The sequence below is a fragment of the Suricata suricatta genome, chromosome 7 (assembly GCF_006229205.1).
Source record: "Suricata suricatta isolate VVHF042 chromosome 7, meerkat_22Aug2017_6uvM2_HiC, whole genome shotgun sequence".
In the NCBI taxonomy this organism is placed as follows: Eukaryota; Metazoa; Chordata; class Mammalia; order Carnivora; family Herpestidae; genus Suricata; species Suricata suricatta.
The window spans coordinates 126,351,732-126,367,757 of record NC_043706.1 but is presented as its reverse complement, the minus strand read 5'-3'; the positions used below and the strand labels follow the sequence as shown (position 1 = coordinate 126,367,757).

Genomic DNA, 16,026 nt, shown 5'->3' with positions numbered 1-16,026 from the left:
GAAGAGTGAGAGAATCTCAGGCAGGCTCTGTACCGGCAGTGCAGAGCCCTATGCAGAGCTTGAACTCACAAACCAGATCATGACCTGAGCCAAAATCAAGAGTCAGATGTTAACTGACTGAGCCACCAAAGCGCCTGAGGATGGAGGCTTCTTAGCCATTCACTACATGACAGTGTCTTCTTACCCTCTGAGCACAGAGACTTGGAAAAGTGTCACACAGATAGCATAGTACAGCAGGGCTGAGGACACTTTATTTCCAGGAGATGACATAAATTAATCCCTTTAAAAGGGGAAAATATAAGACTGAGATCTTCAATGCCATGTATACTATATCATGAGAATTTCTGCACACTTGGGTTTTTTTTTTTTTTGCAAGAACTGTATGTGTTGTTAAAAGGTAATGCTGACGCATCATGTCCCACATGAGAAAGGAAGTCCTAAAAATGCTCATGAGTGTCGATCTTTGCAGGTTAAACATGGGATGGAATCCTAAAGCAGAAAGTAGTTTGCTATGTCAGACTATGCATGAATCCCTTTCTTTTAGTCCTTCTTATGATAAGAGTAGGTTCCAGTTCCAAAGCTGCTACATAAAGAAGCCTTCACTAATGGAAATAGGTAATTCAGTACAGTAGTATCTAATTATTACTTAATCTTACCTTGATTAGGAAAGAAAGGCATTTTGTTGACAAGCCATTGTCTCTCCGTCTTGGAGTTCTGAATCTTTCATTCACAGTCTTAATAAAAATTTCCTACAATTAATTTATCCCTTAGTAAAGAAGGGAATTTCTCTTTCTCTTTGGCAAAAATGTTCCATAGCATTTTGACAAGGTTGAACTGTGTTTAAATTCCAAAAGTTCTAACTACATACTGTATACACACGCTCTTCATAAATAAACAGCTGTAATGCTACTTCTGATTTAGTATTTTCATAAACTTTATTATTACCCACAAATATAAGATGCCTTTCCCCTAGGATGGATTATATATCTTATTTCCATTGACATTTGGCTGAACCATAGGACTTGTTTTGGCCAATGAAATATTACTGAGATGACATGTATAACTTTTACCAGAAACTTTAAATCCAGATCACATTGGTCATGTTCTGTTCCATTACGACAGTTATCAGTGGTCCAGTTAGAATCTGGTCTATTACCCTGGGTCCACAGTGTAGAACACATGGAACAGTGTCTTAACTAACACATAATGAGAACAAAGGATAATTATTTCTTCTTGTAAAACATTAAGTTTAGGGGTCATCTGTTATAACAGTGTATTCTCACCTATCCTACCAAAAAAAAAAAGATACGGATCCCTCAAAGTAGGGGAATGCTATAACAAAAAAAGGATAGTGAATCATTAAATATGAGGCTTATAGAAACAGACAGCAGATGGTGAGAGAACTGTGACCAGGGTCTAAAAGGACATAAAGCCATTATTATTCAGAGGCAAAACATTCAGTAAATTGTCACCCGTAATCTCTTAGAAGGCAGATATTTTACCAAATGAGCTTTCATGTTTAGGCAAGGAGGTAGGAAAATGGAATGTACAGAGATAAAAATGGAATTACCTCTCACCTCCAACACTTAAAAAGATAAAACTGAGAAGATCTTTATCCTATAAAGAACAACTGAAAACTCAGCTTCATGACAAAGACCAAACCAAAACTTTTGTTTTTGTGATAAAATTTCTGAAGGTATTAATTTGGCACCCATTAGTCTTTCTAATGAAGACAAATGCTAAGAGGAGAAGAAGACTAAGACTGTAGTCGGGCTTTTGCTCTAAGATGGAGCCAGACTCCCGGAGAATGTCTGACAGCTTGATGCATGTCTGTGGGAGAGAGATGAAAGTTATTTACATGGAGCGAATTGAGAGATGGACAAAGAATATTTGTAAGAACACATCCCTAATTGTGGCTATACAAAAAGTTGAATTATCATGAAAATAATTTCTTTGTCTTTCTGTGGTAAGAGCATAGTGTTTACAATGTTCTCAATTTGCAGGTGTAGAAGAATAACCCCAGCAATGGAAAAATAAAAATAAAAATAAAAAAACAAGGATTAGGGAAATGTAAAGAAAAGTCTCCATGCATTTAGATACCATTCTGGTCAGCCAGAGGCACATGTCCTCAACTGTCTGGATGTTTTGCTTTTCACAGAAACACAATGAAATTGGGTTTTTAATTTCCTAAAAAGTTACATCCTTTTCTCATGGCAGCTGTTAATAAAGGGAGGTCTGCTGCCAAAAAACTAAAAAAGTAGCTAGTAGAAAGGGTTGAGAGAAGCTAATCCTTTACTCTGTCTAAACATATACTGTGATGGACAGAATATCAGGACCACAAAAACGCCCACATCCTAAAGCAAGCCTAGAACCTGTGGATAAGTTAGGCTACATGGCAAGAAGGACTTTGCAGATGTGATCAAATTTCCATTAAAATGGGAAGATTATCTTTGGTTATCTGGGTAAAACTAATTTAATCACATGTCCTTAAAAACAGAGATTCTTCCCAAGCTGTGGTCAGGGAAACGTGTGACTGGAAGCAGGGTCCTGAGAGAGGCAACCCTGCTGGTTTTGGATGAGGAGGAAGGGAGGGGCATTAACTAAAGAATGGAGGTCTCTAGGAGTTAGAATAAAGCAAGAAACATATTCTCCCATAGAGCCTTCATAAAGGAGTGGATTGCTGTTGACATCTGATTGATTTTTGCCCAATGAGACCATTGTCTGAGTTCTAGCCTATGGAACTGCACAATAATAAAATTGTGATGTTTTAAGGCACTAAATTTATGGTAATTTGTATGGCAGCAATAGAAAATTAATACATCTAGTAATTGCCCAATCTGGACATAAAGAAACAGAATATATAGCCACGCCTTACTGCTTTTGGAATGCTACTGTTTCAAACAAGCCTACCAATAAATAAATAAAACAAATGGAAGAGACTGATTCAACATTAGAAATTACTAAATTCTCATTAGCTGTCGAAGCTGCCATAGCCAAAACCTCGGCAAGCTCTCAACTCGCCCAATGACAGATGATTCCAGATTTTAAAAAATAAAAAAAGGAGCTAAAAGACTCATAAATTTTAAGTATGAATTTCTGCCTGTCTTTAATGTAAGTGCTTAGCTCCACTCCAGAAATTCTAATTCAGTTGGTATGGTGTGGGACCCAACTTGGTACAGTTTTCCAAGCAAAACTTGCTAGAGTTGATTAAGGCATTTCTGTTAACATAAATTGAAGTGCTTTTTTAAAAGCTTTCATGATGACTTTAGTAAGCCAGACCTGAGAACCACTGTTCTTTTAAAAATTTTTTTAATGTGTTTTATTTATTTTTGAGAGACAGAGAGAGACACTGTGAGCAGGGAGGGTCAGAGAGAGAGAGAGACATAGAATCTGAAGACAGGCTCCAGGCTCTGAGCTAGCTGTCAGCACAGAGCCTGACGCCAGGCTCGAACCCACGAGCTGTGAGATCATGACCTGAGCCGAAGCCGGACGCTTAACTGACTGAGCCACCCAGGTCCCCTGAGAACCACTGTTCTAAAGGACAAAACTCTTCATATCATCTTAGGGACTGGGCTATTAATTTATCCAAAAAGATTGAATAATAGTATCCAGTGGATTAGAGTATTAGGCTAGATTTATTTGAGGTAAGTCCCTATGGATTCAATTTATTGATATTTCTACCAAATTTTAACACCTATCCTATGTAGTGCCCATGGAGGCCCATCAAACTTTTATAAGAATTTGTGGTCACAACTATGTTGTTTACCAGCCAGTGCTATACCAGAGAAGGTCAATTAGTGAACAAATAGAGTGGTCATATAGAATTATGACATGCCATTGACATAGGCCCATGAACCAAGACTTGGTTCATGATGTGGCTCTAGAATGCCCCCTTCACATTTATCATCACCTCCGCGTGTCAGAAATAGTGGAATGATGAAACATATGCCCCAAAAGGAGGTCAAAAGTCTCACAGATTCTTGAATTCTAACAAGTCATTTACCTTTTCAGTGTTTGATCCCTTTATGATTCTGTGACCCAATCATATGTCTCCATAATGAATAGGACCAAAAAATAAATAAAAGATCTTAAGCATACACCTCCCACAGGATCCAGGCATTCCACAGCTAGGACTTACTCCAAAAGAAAAGAAAGCATATGTATGTACAAAGATTGTATGTGGATGTTCTTAGCAGCTTGGTTTGTAATAACCAAAAACTGGAAACAACTCAAACGCCCATTACCAGGTAAATGGGTAAATAAATTGTGTTATGTCCAGATAATGGAACACTGCTCAGTAATTTAAAACCATGAATTGTTGATATATGTAATACAATGATGAATCTCAAAATAATTGTGCTGAGTGAAAGAATCCAAACAGAAAAGAGTTCACAGCAATTCCATTCATATTAGAGTAGAAATTGCAAATGAACTATAGTGACAGAAAATTTTCTGTGAATAAGAGGGAATAGAGGGGTGGGGAGTGGCTTGAAGGAGGAATTTTCAGTGAGATACAAAGGAATTTGGAGAGTGATATATTCATTATTTTGACTGTGGTGATGACTTCCTGGGCATAAACACATGTCAAAATTTATCAAACTGTTCATTTTAAATAAGTGCAGTTTACTGTGGGTTAATTATACCTCAACAAAAATTAAAAATAAGGGGAAAAAGTAATGGACCATCCTCCAAGTATGTTAGGTTTACCCATCATGAAAAGACTGTAACTTCTTCTGATAGCTGAACTTATGACTTTACTTCATGTGAGTTTTCCCAGCAACAAATGTGCACAAGACATAAAATGCAAAACTATTCTCCTGGTGAGAAGCAGTACAACTTATAAGATATAGGAAACCCCATATGTAACCATTTGGGAATATCTAAATATATACTAGTCTTTTATGCCAAGGTGAACTCTTTATTAAGAATGCTCACTCTTAATAAACTCATTAAGATTTTAGGATGCTTCGGTGGCTCAGTTGGTTAAGCGTATGACTTCAGCTCAGATCATGATCTCACATTCGTGAGTTTGAGTCTCGCTTCAGGCTCTGTGCTGACAGCTCAGAGGCTGAAGCCTGTTTTGGATTGTGTGTCTCCCTCTCTCTCTGCCCCTCCCCTACTTACACTCTGTCTCTTTCTCTCAAAAATAAATAAACATTAAAAAATTTTTTTAAATGGCCATAGATTTTAATCATTAAAAATACTCATTCTCAAATTTGTTCAGTAGTTAGGCTGCACCATAAAAGGGAGCATTCAGTTCTGGAAATATATAAATTGTTTAATAGGGAGAAATAGATCTAATTGATTTATTAATAAATTAAACCAAATTTAGTAATAACAGATATATAAACCTTGGCTATTCTCTAGGTAGCTAGTTTACCTAGTGAAAGATTCACTAGCATACCCAATATTGCATAATTTTAAATTAAATGTTTCTATTAAAAGGTAAAACAGTAACTGGTTGCGGTTTCAATAAGTGTTGGAGGCCTCAAAAAATTTCCATTTTTATACCTGAAGTCTGTATTTGCTTGATGCTAAAAATTATTCAAGCCCTTTTGAGGACAGAATCAAGATGTGTATGAACTAAAAGGATGCCGATACATCAATTTTGTCTTTGAATGATAGACCATATACATGTTTCTATAAATCCATTCAATTATTAAAATGACATGGAAGAAGGAACTATATTGAATTTTAATAGGTGAGTGAAGACACACCTGCCCTTTGTAGGAACCAGTCTGCCCTATTTGGGTTGGAGGCTCTGTGGGAATCACCAAGCAAAATGAAAACCTTGACTTATAACATCTTTCAGTTGTTGAGTTGGAATATTCAGCGAGTTGATCATGCTGCAAGCATTAGCTTGTGAATAAGATCCAAATAACCACAGGAACAACCAAACTTGCATTTATGGGGTTAGAAAATAGAATGCAGCACTGTTTAATAGAACTCTCTGTGATAATGGAATTTCTCTATGTATCTGTGCTGTGTAAGATGTAGTCACTAGCCATATGCATGTGTTGACACGTAAAATGTGACTAGTAAGACTAAGAAAAATGAGTATTTCGGTTCATTTCATTTTACTTAAATTTATATTTTTTAAATATTTACTTATTTATTTTGAGAGAGAGCACGAGCAGAGAGGGGCAGAGAAAGAGAGAGAGAGAGAGAGAGAGAGAGAGAGAGAGAGAGAGAGAGAGAATCCCAAGCAGGTTCCACTCTGCCAGTGCAGAGCTCAGTGTGGGGCTTAATCCCAAGAACTGTGAGGACGTGACCTGAGTGGAAACCAAAAGACTGATGCTCAACCAGATGAGCCATCCAGGCACCCCTAATTTAAATTTAAATAAAAACAAATACACTTGGCCTGTGGCTACTGTATTTGACAGGACAAGTCAAAAGTTTTAAGAGATAAGCAGACCAAGACTGTTTTTATAGTATGATATTATTTTCAGAGCTTCATCTATGTGTGATAATTAAGGAGGTTTTCTGAGAAATTATAATGTCCAGAAATGACACAAGGTCAGTTCACTTTTATTCTTTCAGCCGAAAGATATAAAATGCATTTGCTATAGACTGAATGTTTGTGTCCCCTCCAAATTTATATGCTTAAACTCTGATCCCCATTGTGATGATATTTGGAGATACAATTTAGGGAGGTAACTAGGTCTTGAGGGTAGAGACCTCAGGATGGGATTAGTGCACTTATAGAAATAGGGCTTACTTCTTTTCTCACTACATCATGTAAAGAATCCAAGAAGGCTCTTCACTAGAACCCTACCATGCAGGTACCTGAGTTTAGACTTTCTAGCTCCCAGAACTGTAAGAAATAAATATTTGTTGTTTAAGCCACCCAGCCTGTGCTAATTTGTCACAGCACCCCAAATTAAGACAACATCTAAAACTTTTAAAATATATTTCTCTTAAGCAATTTCTACAAGCACTGTGTGAGAACTTAGGTTTTAAAGATGTTGATTTATCTCAGTGCCCCATTTGTTAGCACTTCCAGAATTCTGAAGTGGAATAGTCCTAGTGCCTTAGATCTGGAAGCTTTAAATCTTTATTGAAGAACCTATAAAAATGTGTGGATTTGTTTTCAAGATATAGGGTACAATATTGTATCATTTTTCCTGAAGGGGAAAAAGATTGAAAATTCTGGCATTGGGTTGAGAAATTGTGTTCCCTAAATTAAATCAACTATTGCTCCATGTAAGGGTCATTGGATTTTAGGGCTATAGAGATCCTTCAATCAGTTGTCTATTTCCACAATAATGCTGCACAACAAACCACCACACAGCTTAGTGGCTTAAAACAAGTATTTATTTAGTTCGTGAATCTGAGGGTCAACTAGGAACTTCTGCTGCTCTGGGTTGGACATGACTCATCTCAGCAGGGCTCCCTTACATGTGAACAGTCAGCTAGTGTATTGGCTGGAGACTAGTTTGGCCAATATGGCCTGAACTAAGAGGTCATCCTGTTTTTGCTTTAAGTTCTCTCTCATATTCTAGAAGGCTAACTCAGGTATATATATATATATATATATATATATACACATACACACACACACATACATACATACATATGTAAAATGAAATACATATATACATATATATACATATACATATACATATACATAGTCACATCACACTATCAATCATTATCTTAATAGTCTTGACCTGTTGGTAAGTATTACAGATGCCATCCAAATACTTTCATTATATTTTCAATAATAACCAAATAGAGAGAAAGATATACTAGCTTTAAAAAGCATTATGTCCCCCTGTTTCCAGTTGCTATAAAGAATAAGGACAGAAAGTAACAAATTATGGCCATAAATTCATTGGATTGTGAAAAAGGTTGGTGAAGACAAAGAGAACACATTCAGTTGATATACTGCTAACCACAGCAAATCCTAATATTGCGATATTGCAAGAAAATGGTAATACATGTTGTTAGGGGACCAAAATACAGTCATGTTCTTAGACCAATAATTATATATTTAGGAGTCTATAGTGAGGGAACAATACAAAAATAGTAACAACAACAGTCATGAAAACTGTACCATATTCAGTGTTTGGTAATTTTTTTAGAAGAACAATTGGAAGACACCTAAATGTACAGTAATATAAAAATGGCTAAGTAATGATAGTATTTTTATTGGGTAGAATATTATGGAGTTATTAAAATGGTAGTTACAAAGGTTATGGAACATCATCAAAAATAAGTAGAATCCTAACTGAAAATAAGATACAGTATTATATGCACACTATGGTTATAACTATGCAAAAGAAAATGAAAAAAGTCCATAGAATTGCAAGCAGTGCTGTGAGGAGTTGCCTTTTGGAACCTCTTATTTTCTTAGAAATGTTCATATCATTTGAGTAATTCAGCTTCTGGAATTATAACTTAAAAATTATCCAAAATGAGAAAAAATAAGGGAGGATTAGAGAGAATTTTTTTTAATTTTTTTAATGTTTTTTATTAATTTTTGACACAGGAGAGACAGAGCATGAGAGGGGGAGGGTCAGAGAGAGAAGGAGACACAGAACTGGAAGCAGGCTCCAGGCTCTGAGCTAGCCGTCAGCACAGAGCCTGATGCGGGGCTCGAACCCACGAACGTGAGATCTGACCTGAGCCGAAGTCGGAGGCTTAACCGACTGAGCCACCCAGGCGCCCCTAGAGAGAATTTTTTAATACATCTCTGCAGCTTTTTGTTTTTGTTTTTAATTCATAAAGAACTGAAAACAGCTTAAATGTGTAGGAAAAATGAGATGGTTAAATAAATTGGAGTTTATCTGTCTGCAGAATGTTATATAGCTGTTAAGAATAAAAGAAATTGGGGTTCTTGTGTTGCTCAATTAGTTTCGCATCTGACCCTCTTGATTACAGCTAAGGGCATGACCCCAGGGTTGTGGGATTGAACCCATGTGTTGGGCTCCATCCTGAGTGTGGAGACTGCTTGGGATTCTCTCTCTCTCTCTCTCTCTCTCCCTCTCCTCCTCTGCCCTTCTTCCCTGCTTGCACCCTCTCTCCCTCTAAAATAAAAGTTTAAAAATGGGGAAAAAAAAGACTGAAAGAAATTAATGACAAAGAAATTCATAAATTTGAAAGAAAAGGCATTTTCATTTTATGAGCAATACAAAAGTCATACTAACTATATGATTTAAAATTATAAATAGATAAAAACATACCAGAAATTTAAGAGTATATCTGCTAGAAATAGATTTAAAAAATTAATAATGATTAATAGTAGTTATAAGAAAAAATTCTTGATGCTGGTCATCTTTCTTATGTTTTTCCGTATTTCCAATTTGTATGTGATAAACATATCATATATATGTACATATATACAGTTTCCATGGAATCATTTTTCACAATTCCCATCAGGAAGGCTAATGCACTACGCCCCTGCAAACATGCCATGGACACTGAAACAACTAAGACATTTACTGGAAGAGAGTGATTTTGATTTGTTTTATGCCTATTCTTTCCACTGTCCTCACAATGGTTAATTTTTTTTAGAAGTTAGGCTTTGATGTGTTGGTTAGTACTTTCCAACACAGTCTCCAATCTCTTGATATACTCAACTAATTAAGCAGTGATGTAGACTGTGCATGAAGTACTTTTTAATTAACCACAGTGATTCCCAAATTATTCAGTCTGGGCTCAGGACCCTTAATATTCATACTGAAATTTAGTGCATGTAAACTCTTTATTTAAATAGTGACATCTGAGATTAAGCTCAATGAAGGTTTCTATGGAAACAAACTGCAATATCAAAACTTTCCAAAACATCGAAATGACCCAATTAGAAGAGGTAAAAATAAGCGATAGGAAGAGTAGCTATCAACAGAATGGAAGGGTTCATTTTACTTCTGCACATTAGTTTTCATAAATGTGTCTGCATATTCATTAGAAGACTATGCAATTCATTTGCTGCTCAAAGATATCAACTAGATAAGAATGTTACATAAAAGTTTAGTTGAAGCCAATTTCATAGAAATGCAAACATTGAAACTGAAGAGCAAGGTAAATTTACATGAATGTATACACACACAGATAACATAAACACCGCTAAAGAAAAATTAATGACAAAATTCTAGGATTCCCACAGCAGAAACGATCAATAAATTTCATGAATGGGTTCCAAATAGAAAAGTTAAATAAGTCTTTGGTCTTCCTTAGAACTAAGAACAAAGGGGAATATTTCCTAAGCTTGATGCCAGAATGAGATACAAACATAAACATTAAAGATTGTAATCACATAAGAAGCTCTTAAAAATAGCTCTAAATGAAGCAAAATGTAAGAACAGTTTATGGATGTACGTTTTTTCAATTTTCTACTATGAACATTTACCATGTTCAAACTCTAACCTTGACAGTTGCATGCCTCATGACAATTGAAAAGCCAAAGTGATTTTTAAAACGGATATGGCTGCAGAATTCTAACCTTTGTTTTGAAAGTTTCGATCATGAGATACTTTCCTGGAAATTCTTACGTAAAGACATCCAAGTATGTTTAATAACTAGTAATCTAAATTCCACTAATAAAACACAATGACCAAACGATACATATAGTTGCAATCCACTAGGAGCCATCTTAAACTTAACCCATACCAAATCTATCTCCGGATCCTTGCTTTTCCTGGAATCTTTCCCATCTGAGGCCATGGCAACACCGTCTTTAATGTCTGTCCTTCATTTTGTGTTGTTAATCTAGTATAGACAACTGGCTTTGAATGGCACTGTGATATACCAAAAGTAATCTATTTTTGTCACAGTAAGCAATACTGAAAAAAGACAGGGGACAGCAATGTCTCTATGCAACAATGAAAACACTCATAATAATTACTTTGTTAAGAAATCTGTAAGAAGCATGGTAAGTTAGTCATGTTAAGAAAGATAGTTCCTGAGGGACAGATAAAGGCATCCAATGGAGTTCAGAAAGCCCTGAAATATGTGAAATAATGTGCTGCCCTTTTCTGGCATGCCTTCAGTTCCCAGTGCATGGGAATTAAATGTCCCACTGGGAAATGTCACTCCTATTTGCAGATGAGACATGCCACCTATGTCCACATACACATACACAGATGTTCATGGTGTGGCCCTGGATAACATTATCTCATCTTCTCCAGACTTGTATATTGAAATGAGTCATAAAGGAGAAAAGAGGATCAAATCAGTGTTGCTTACTTATGTCTGTGGCTAACATTTCCTAAGCATGCTTATAGTAAAATCTCTTCCCTCTGGCTTGAATACTAAATACCTGAAGTCTTGGTTTGCTTTTCCTTGACCTACATTATCTCTTCTTACCACTTGCCTCACCAGAGACCAAAGTAGTCTTTCCAGAATACAGAAACATGAACCCTTAGGGGTAATACACACACTCTCCTCATTCTAACTACTTTATAAATTAAGATGGTAATTTAGTCTTTGGAGCTCCAGTCTTCTAAAGGCTGTCTAAAACTGTTTAAAACTGACACCTTCTATCTCATTCAACAAGTTGCAATTGAGCTAGCATTGTAACGTCTGAGTTATTAATTTATGAACACGTATTAATTACCTGTGCAGATTCTTTTAAAGTTGGGATTTTCTAGAATGTGTCCTGGCAGGCGGCACTGGAACCGATGTTGCCAGAACTCAGGAAACCAGGGATTCCTCGTATTAGTGTCCAGCCTCAGCTTCAGGAAATAATCATCAAATGACCTGACCTCTGGAGATTGCAGCTTTATTGTGATTCCCCCGTTGGCTTCCACCTCATAACCTTCAATGACTTCATCTCTGTCTGCCCATCCATCACTAAAAAAAATTCAGGGATTGGGGTAGGGAGAGAAAAAGACAAAGGTTTCACAAATAGAGCTCAGCATTATACATGGATGAAAAAATTCAGCAAGGCTGAAAGTCTATTTTAAGCCAGAATTGCTACCCATAAATAATATTTTTTGGTGAAGAGTAGTAAATTCTGAACTACTAAAGTCTTGTTTGTTTGTTTTTCACAGTTGTGAAAGTGATGATGATGATAATAGTAGCAATTGCAAGAACTAACATTTATTGAGCATTTACTAGTCATCAGATTCTGTACTATTCACATTTAATGAGTTAGAAGATGTTCAACAACTAAATGAAGTCCCAGTGGATCCAGGTTATGGATTCAGGCAGTCTGGCTCCCAAACCCAGTGCTCTTTAGGCCACAAAAACCATCAGTTGCTGCCCAGATCAGAATAAGATAAAACCCAGGCACTCAGGGCCTTCACAATAAGAGCTCAGCAAGGTTTCAAGGTTGTAACCAAGACCATTATACGAGCTGCATTTATAGGGCAGAGAATTGATTTAGCTCAGAAACATGACAACCATGGATTTTGCTCCTGGACGTTGTTCAAACTTCCATTGCCTAGAAGTGACCAGAAGCTTCCTCTTCAATGTTGCTTCAAAACAGCAGCATTAAAAGAAAACAATCCCACTTCCCAAAATAAAAATTATCCTCCTGCTCACTAAATAGAAGTTAACTGATACTTTATTCAGTGGATTCAAATTTTATTTTAATTTGATTACCTTCTAGAACATTCACAGTGGTTATATATAGCTCCAAGTTAATTCAAGTGTGCCTATGAGCCAGGCCAAACCTTATGTGAGTGGTTGTCATTCCTTCCCAAGCAGGTGTCAAAAAAAATTGCACTGGATAAAGTTAAACAGGCAAATAAGACTTTATTCAAGAGTAGTCCAATAGGCCAGAGACACTGAACTCCTCTCTGCTGAAACAAAAGTTGGGGAGATTTAAGTACTAGGGTATGCCAGTGAGCAAGTGCTGGAGGACATTGAGGGGAGCTTGGTCAATGTAATTAGCCATCTGTGTTTTATAATTGTAATTTATCTAAGTTAGGTTTCCACCTTCCCATGGAAACTGGGAAACAGGGGTCGGCTATCGCTCCTGATGATTACATTTAAAAGGATGGCTTCCAGGTACCTGAGAAAGATATTTTCTGCTGTAAAACTGGCAAGAGTGTAGGAGAAAATGTATACCTTCAAGAGACAGAGAAAGAATTTGTAATGCTGTTTTTTATTTGGTTGTTTTATTTTTTATTTTGAGAGAGAGAATACGTGCATGGGTAGGGGAGAGGGTGGCTGGGTGGGGAAAGAGAGAGAGAGAGAGAGAGAGAGAGAGAGAGAGAGAGAGAGAATCCCAAGCAGACTCCATGCTTAGTGCAGAGCCTGAGACACAGGCTCCACTCCACGACCCTGGGATCATGACCTGAACTGAAATCAAGAGTTGGACACTCAACTTGCTGAGTCACCCAAGTGTCTCTAACAGCATTTTTTAAAAATTAAATGCACCAAGGAAAGGGAAGTCAAAGGGCCCATAGTCAGGAAGAAATTTGTCTAAAGTTGAGTCAAACTAAAAGGAATGTTAAGATTCTCCCTTGGTCAAAGTGTAGATTTATTTACACCCCCAGAGTTGTACCCTGCAGTTTCTGGAACATAACTAACTGTTTAGTTTCTTATTGAGAAAGTATTTTATCACTTGTTTCTCATAAAACAGGGTCCTGAGCCAAATATATAAGATTGACCATAGCTTACCCCTTTTTACCTGAGATCAGTTGGGATAAATGTGTCCTCCACTAAGCTGAGTTAATTGGTGCAGTTCTATTTCAGAATCTTCCCAGTGAACCACACAGGAGCAGTATTTTCAATAGACCAAGGGGTTGTAGAAGGTATAGCTGACCTAACATGATCCAGAACTAAAGATACCTTGAGGTGTAATGTGGTCTAACTAGCCAGACCAGAGAATGTCATGCCTCTTCTAAATCCATTAGAATAGAGATCTTACAATTTTGTACAGCTCTTTCCTCTCCTTTTTCCCTCCACCCCTCATTTCCTCCCTCCCTCCCTCTTCCTTCCTTCCTACTGCATTTACCTAGATGCTCTGCTATGCTCAAGATTCAAATGAGAATAAGACACACTATCTTCTGCCCCTACTGTTACATACTTGTGGGAAAACAAACACTAAACAAGAATTACAAACACTACAAAGGTAAGGAAGGAAAAGTGACCAGTACTATGGGTAGAAGAACTTGGGGATTTACCTCAGTCAGGTGTGTACATATGTATATCAGTGGGTGGGGAAAAAGTGATTAGGGGTAACTAAGAAAGTTATGTCTGACCTGAGACCCAAGGATATGTTGACATTAGTCAGATGAAAAGATGGAGAACAATTGGTATAGAATGTTCCTGGTAGGTTATCTAATATACAGGAGAGATCACGGGCCATTCAAAGAATCTGGAGACTCAGTATGGTTGGAGCATAGAGAGAAGTTTGGCAGGAAGTGTGGGCATAAATCCCAGTTTAGGAGCTGGTAGCCTGACTGCAGGAAGTCTTCAAAGTGTTGTAAGCCTCTTACATAATAAGGCCATTGAGCTCTGCTCCCTGGTAGTGAATGACTTGAGTCTTTCTAGCAAGTCCAGCTCTGCTCACCATCATTGCATATGATGGTCAGTCAAATTGACTTTAAAAAAGAAGACAGACTCATTTTCTATATACTCAGTTTACTTAGAAAGGTTTGAACTAATTTAATTATTTAGATTTACTTATATTATATCATAACTACGTGTATAGCCATTTGAAGACCTGAATTATAGGGTCAAGGATAAAAATAAAGTCCACCAAGCATTCAATGGAGTGGTCACGCAGTGTGGACTATGTGACCAGAGATGTCTCGCAGGCACCTGCTCAGCCCAGGTGTCAGCTTATGAGTGTATGTTTAAAATCAAAATGACTTATAATTTAAAGAAAAATTTACTTTGACATAAAATTTAACCTTAACACGTGGTTCTCCCCAGGGCTTAATATTATTTGAGATTTTCTGTCTGTACATGTAGTCTGAACAAGAAACCCACAGTGTTTTAAAGTGTATGAAATGAGTCTTCTATACTGTTTATTTGCATTTCTTTTTCTAAGAATCATTCCCTGTTTATAAAAGCAAGCATCACGTATCAGTGCTAGAAGCAGAGAAGTGTGACCTCCTGTCCTTTGCCTCCCACACAGAGGAGCGCAACATGGGAGCAAATCATTGTCTATGAATATACATAATTTGAAGTTGTATGTTTTTGTGGGGTAGAGCCTTAGATCCCCTTTGCCTTTGGCTAAAGCCCTCTCCCCTCACTATAGACGACCTCATTCCAGAAATTAGAGTTCGTGTTAAAGCTAAGAAATCATGAAATCAAGGAGAACCAGGATGTGACAGATAAGTATTCAACTAGGATATTAGTTGGTGAACACTTTTGAAACGTTAAATGTTAGAAGTTTGTATGAGATCTTAGCTCTATCACACGTAAGGTTAGGGGATGCTCACAAAAAGTTGCTGAAAAACATCCATAAAACACCTGTTTTTAAAAAAAATACTTGCCAAATATTACTTACAGAGAGTTTTAAAGAATTTTTGCTGTTTAGTTGTGTTGGGATTTTTCACAAGGATACTGTTTTGATGGATGCTCTGTGAAGCGCACTTGAAAACAGGGAGGCCGCAGCTCTCCTTCTACCTGGTTTGGGGGTTTACTCTTGTTGTTGTTGTTGATGGAGGTGGAGGTAGTGTGGACTACGTGACCAGAGACGACCCGCGGACACCTGCTCAGCCCAGGTGTCTGCAGTGAATCCCACTGTGCTGCGTGCTGAACTCTATGAGGCACAGTCGCAGCCTCTAGCAGCTTCTGCTGCCCCATCTGCTTCCCGGTGATGAGTCCCTTTTCCTATCTAGGGTCTGGAAATAAAACTGCATAATGTGGATAAACAGGGCAAACATTTAACAGAATGCTACAAAATACCAAAATCCTTGTTCCTTATGCCCCTCAGTGTTTTTACGCAGCAGCTTTTTCACAAGCCTCTTCTCTTTCCCAGAATCATTGTTCTAGTCCCTGTGAAATTCCACAGTCTCAACCTGAATAATAATATTTCTTCCACTGAATAAATTCTGATGAAAACAACAGGAAAATATCATTTCTAATTCCAGCAACTATAACTGGGCAGGAGATGCATGAGTG

General features: G+C 37.2%; 1 protein-coding gene across 3 annotated transcripts in view; it reads right to left on the bottom strand.

Moving 5' to 3' along the window:
* GRM1 (glutamate metabotropic receptor 1) overlaps nucleotides 1–16,026 on the bottom strand; it is a 401,855-nt gene that overhangs the window by 90,993 nt on the left and 294,836 nt on the right. For all 3 annotated transcript variants that reach the window (XM_029945287.1, XM_029945289.1, XM_029945288.1), the window contains exon 3: nucleotides 11,558–11,793. In XM_029945287.1, coding sequence (XP_029801147.1) covers nucleotides 11,558–11,793 — 236 coding nt within the window. The remainder of the gene's footprint in view (nucleotides 1–11,557; nucleotides 11,794–16,026) is intronic.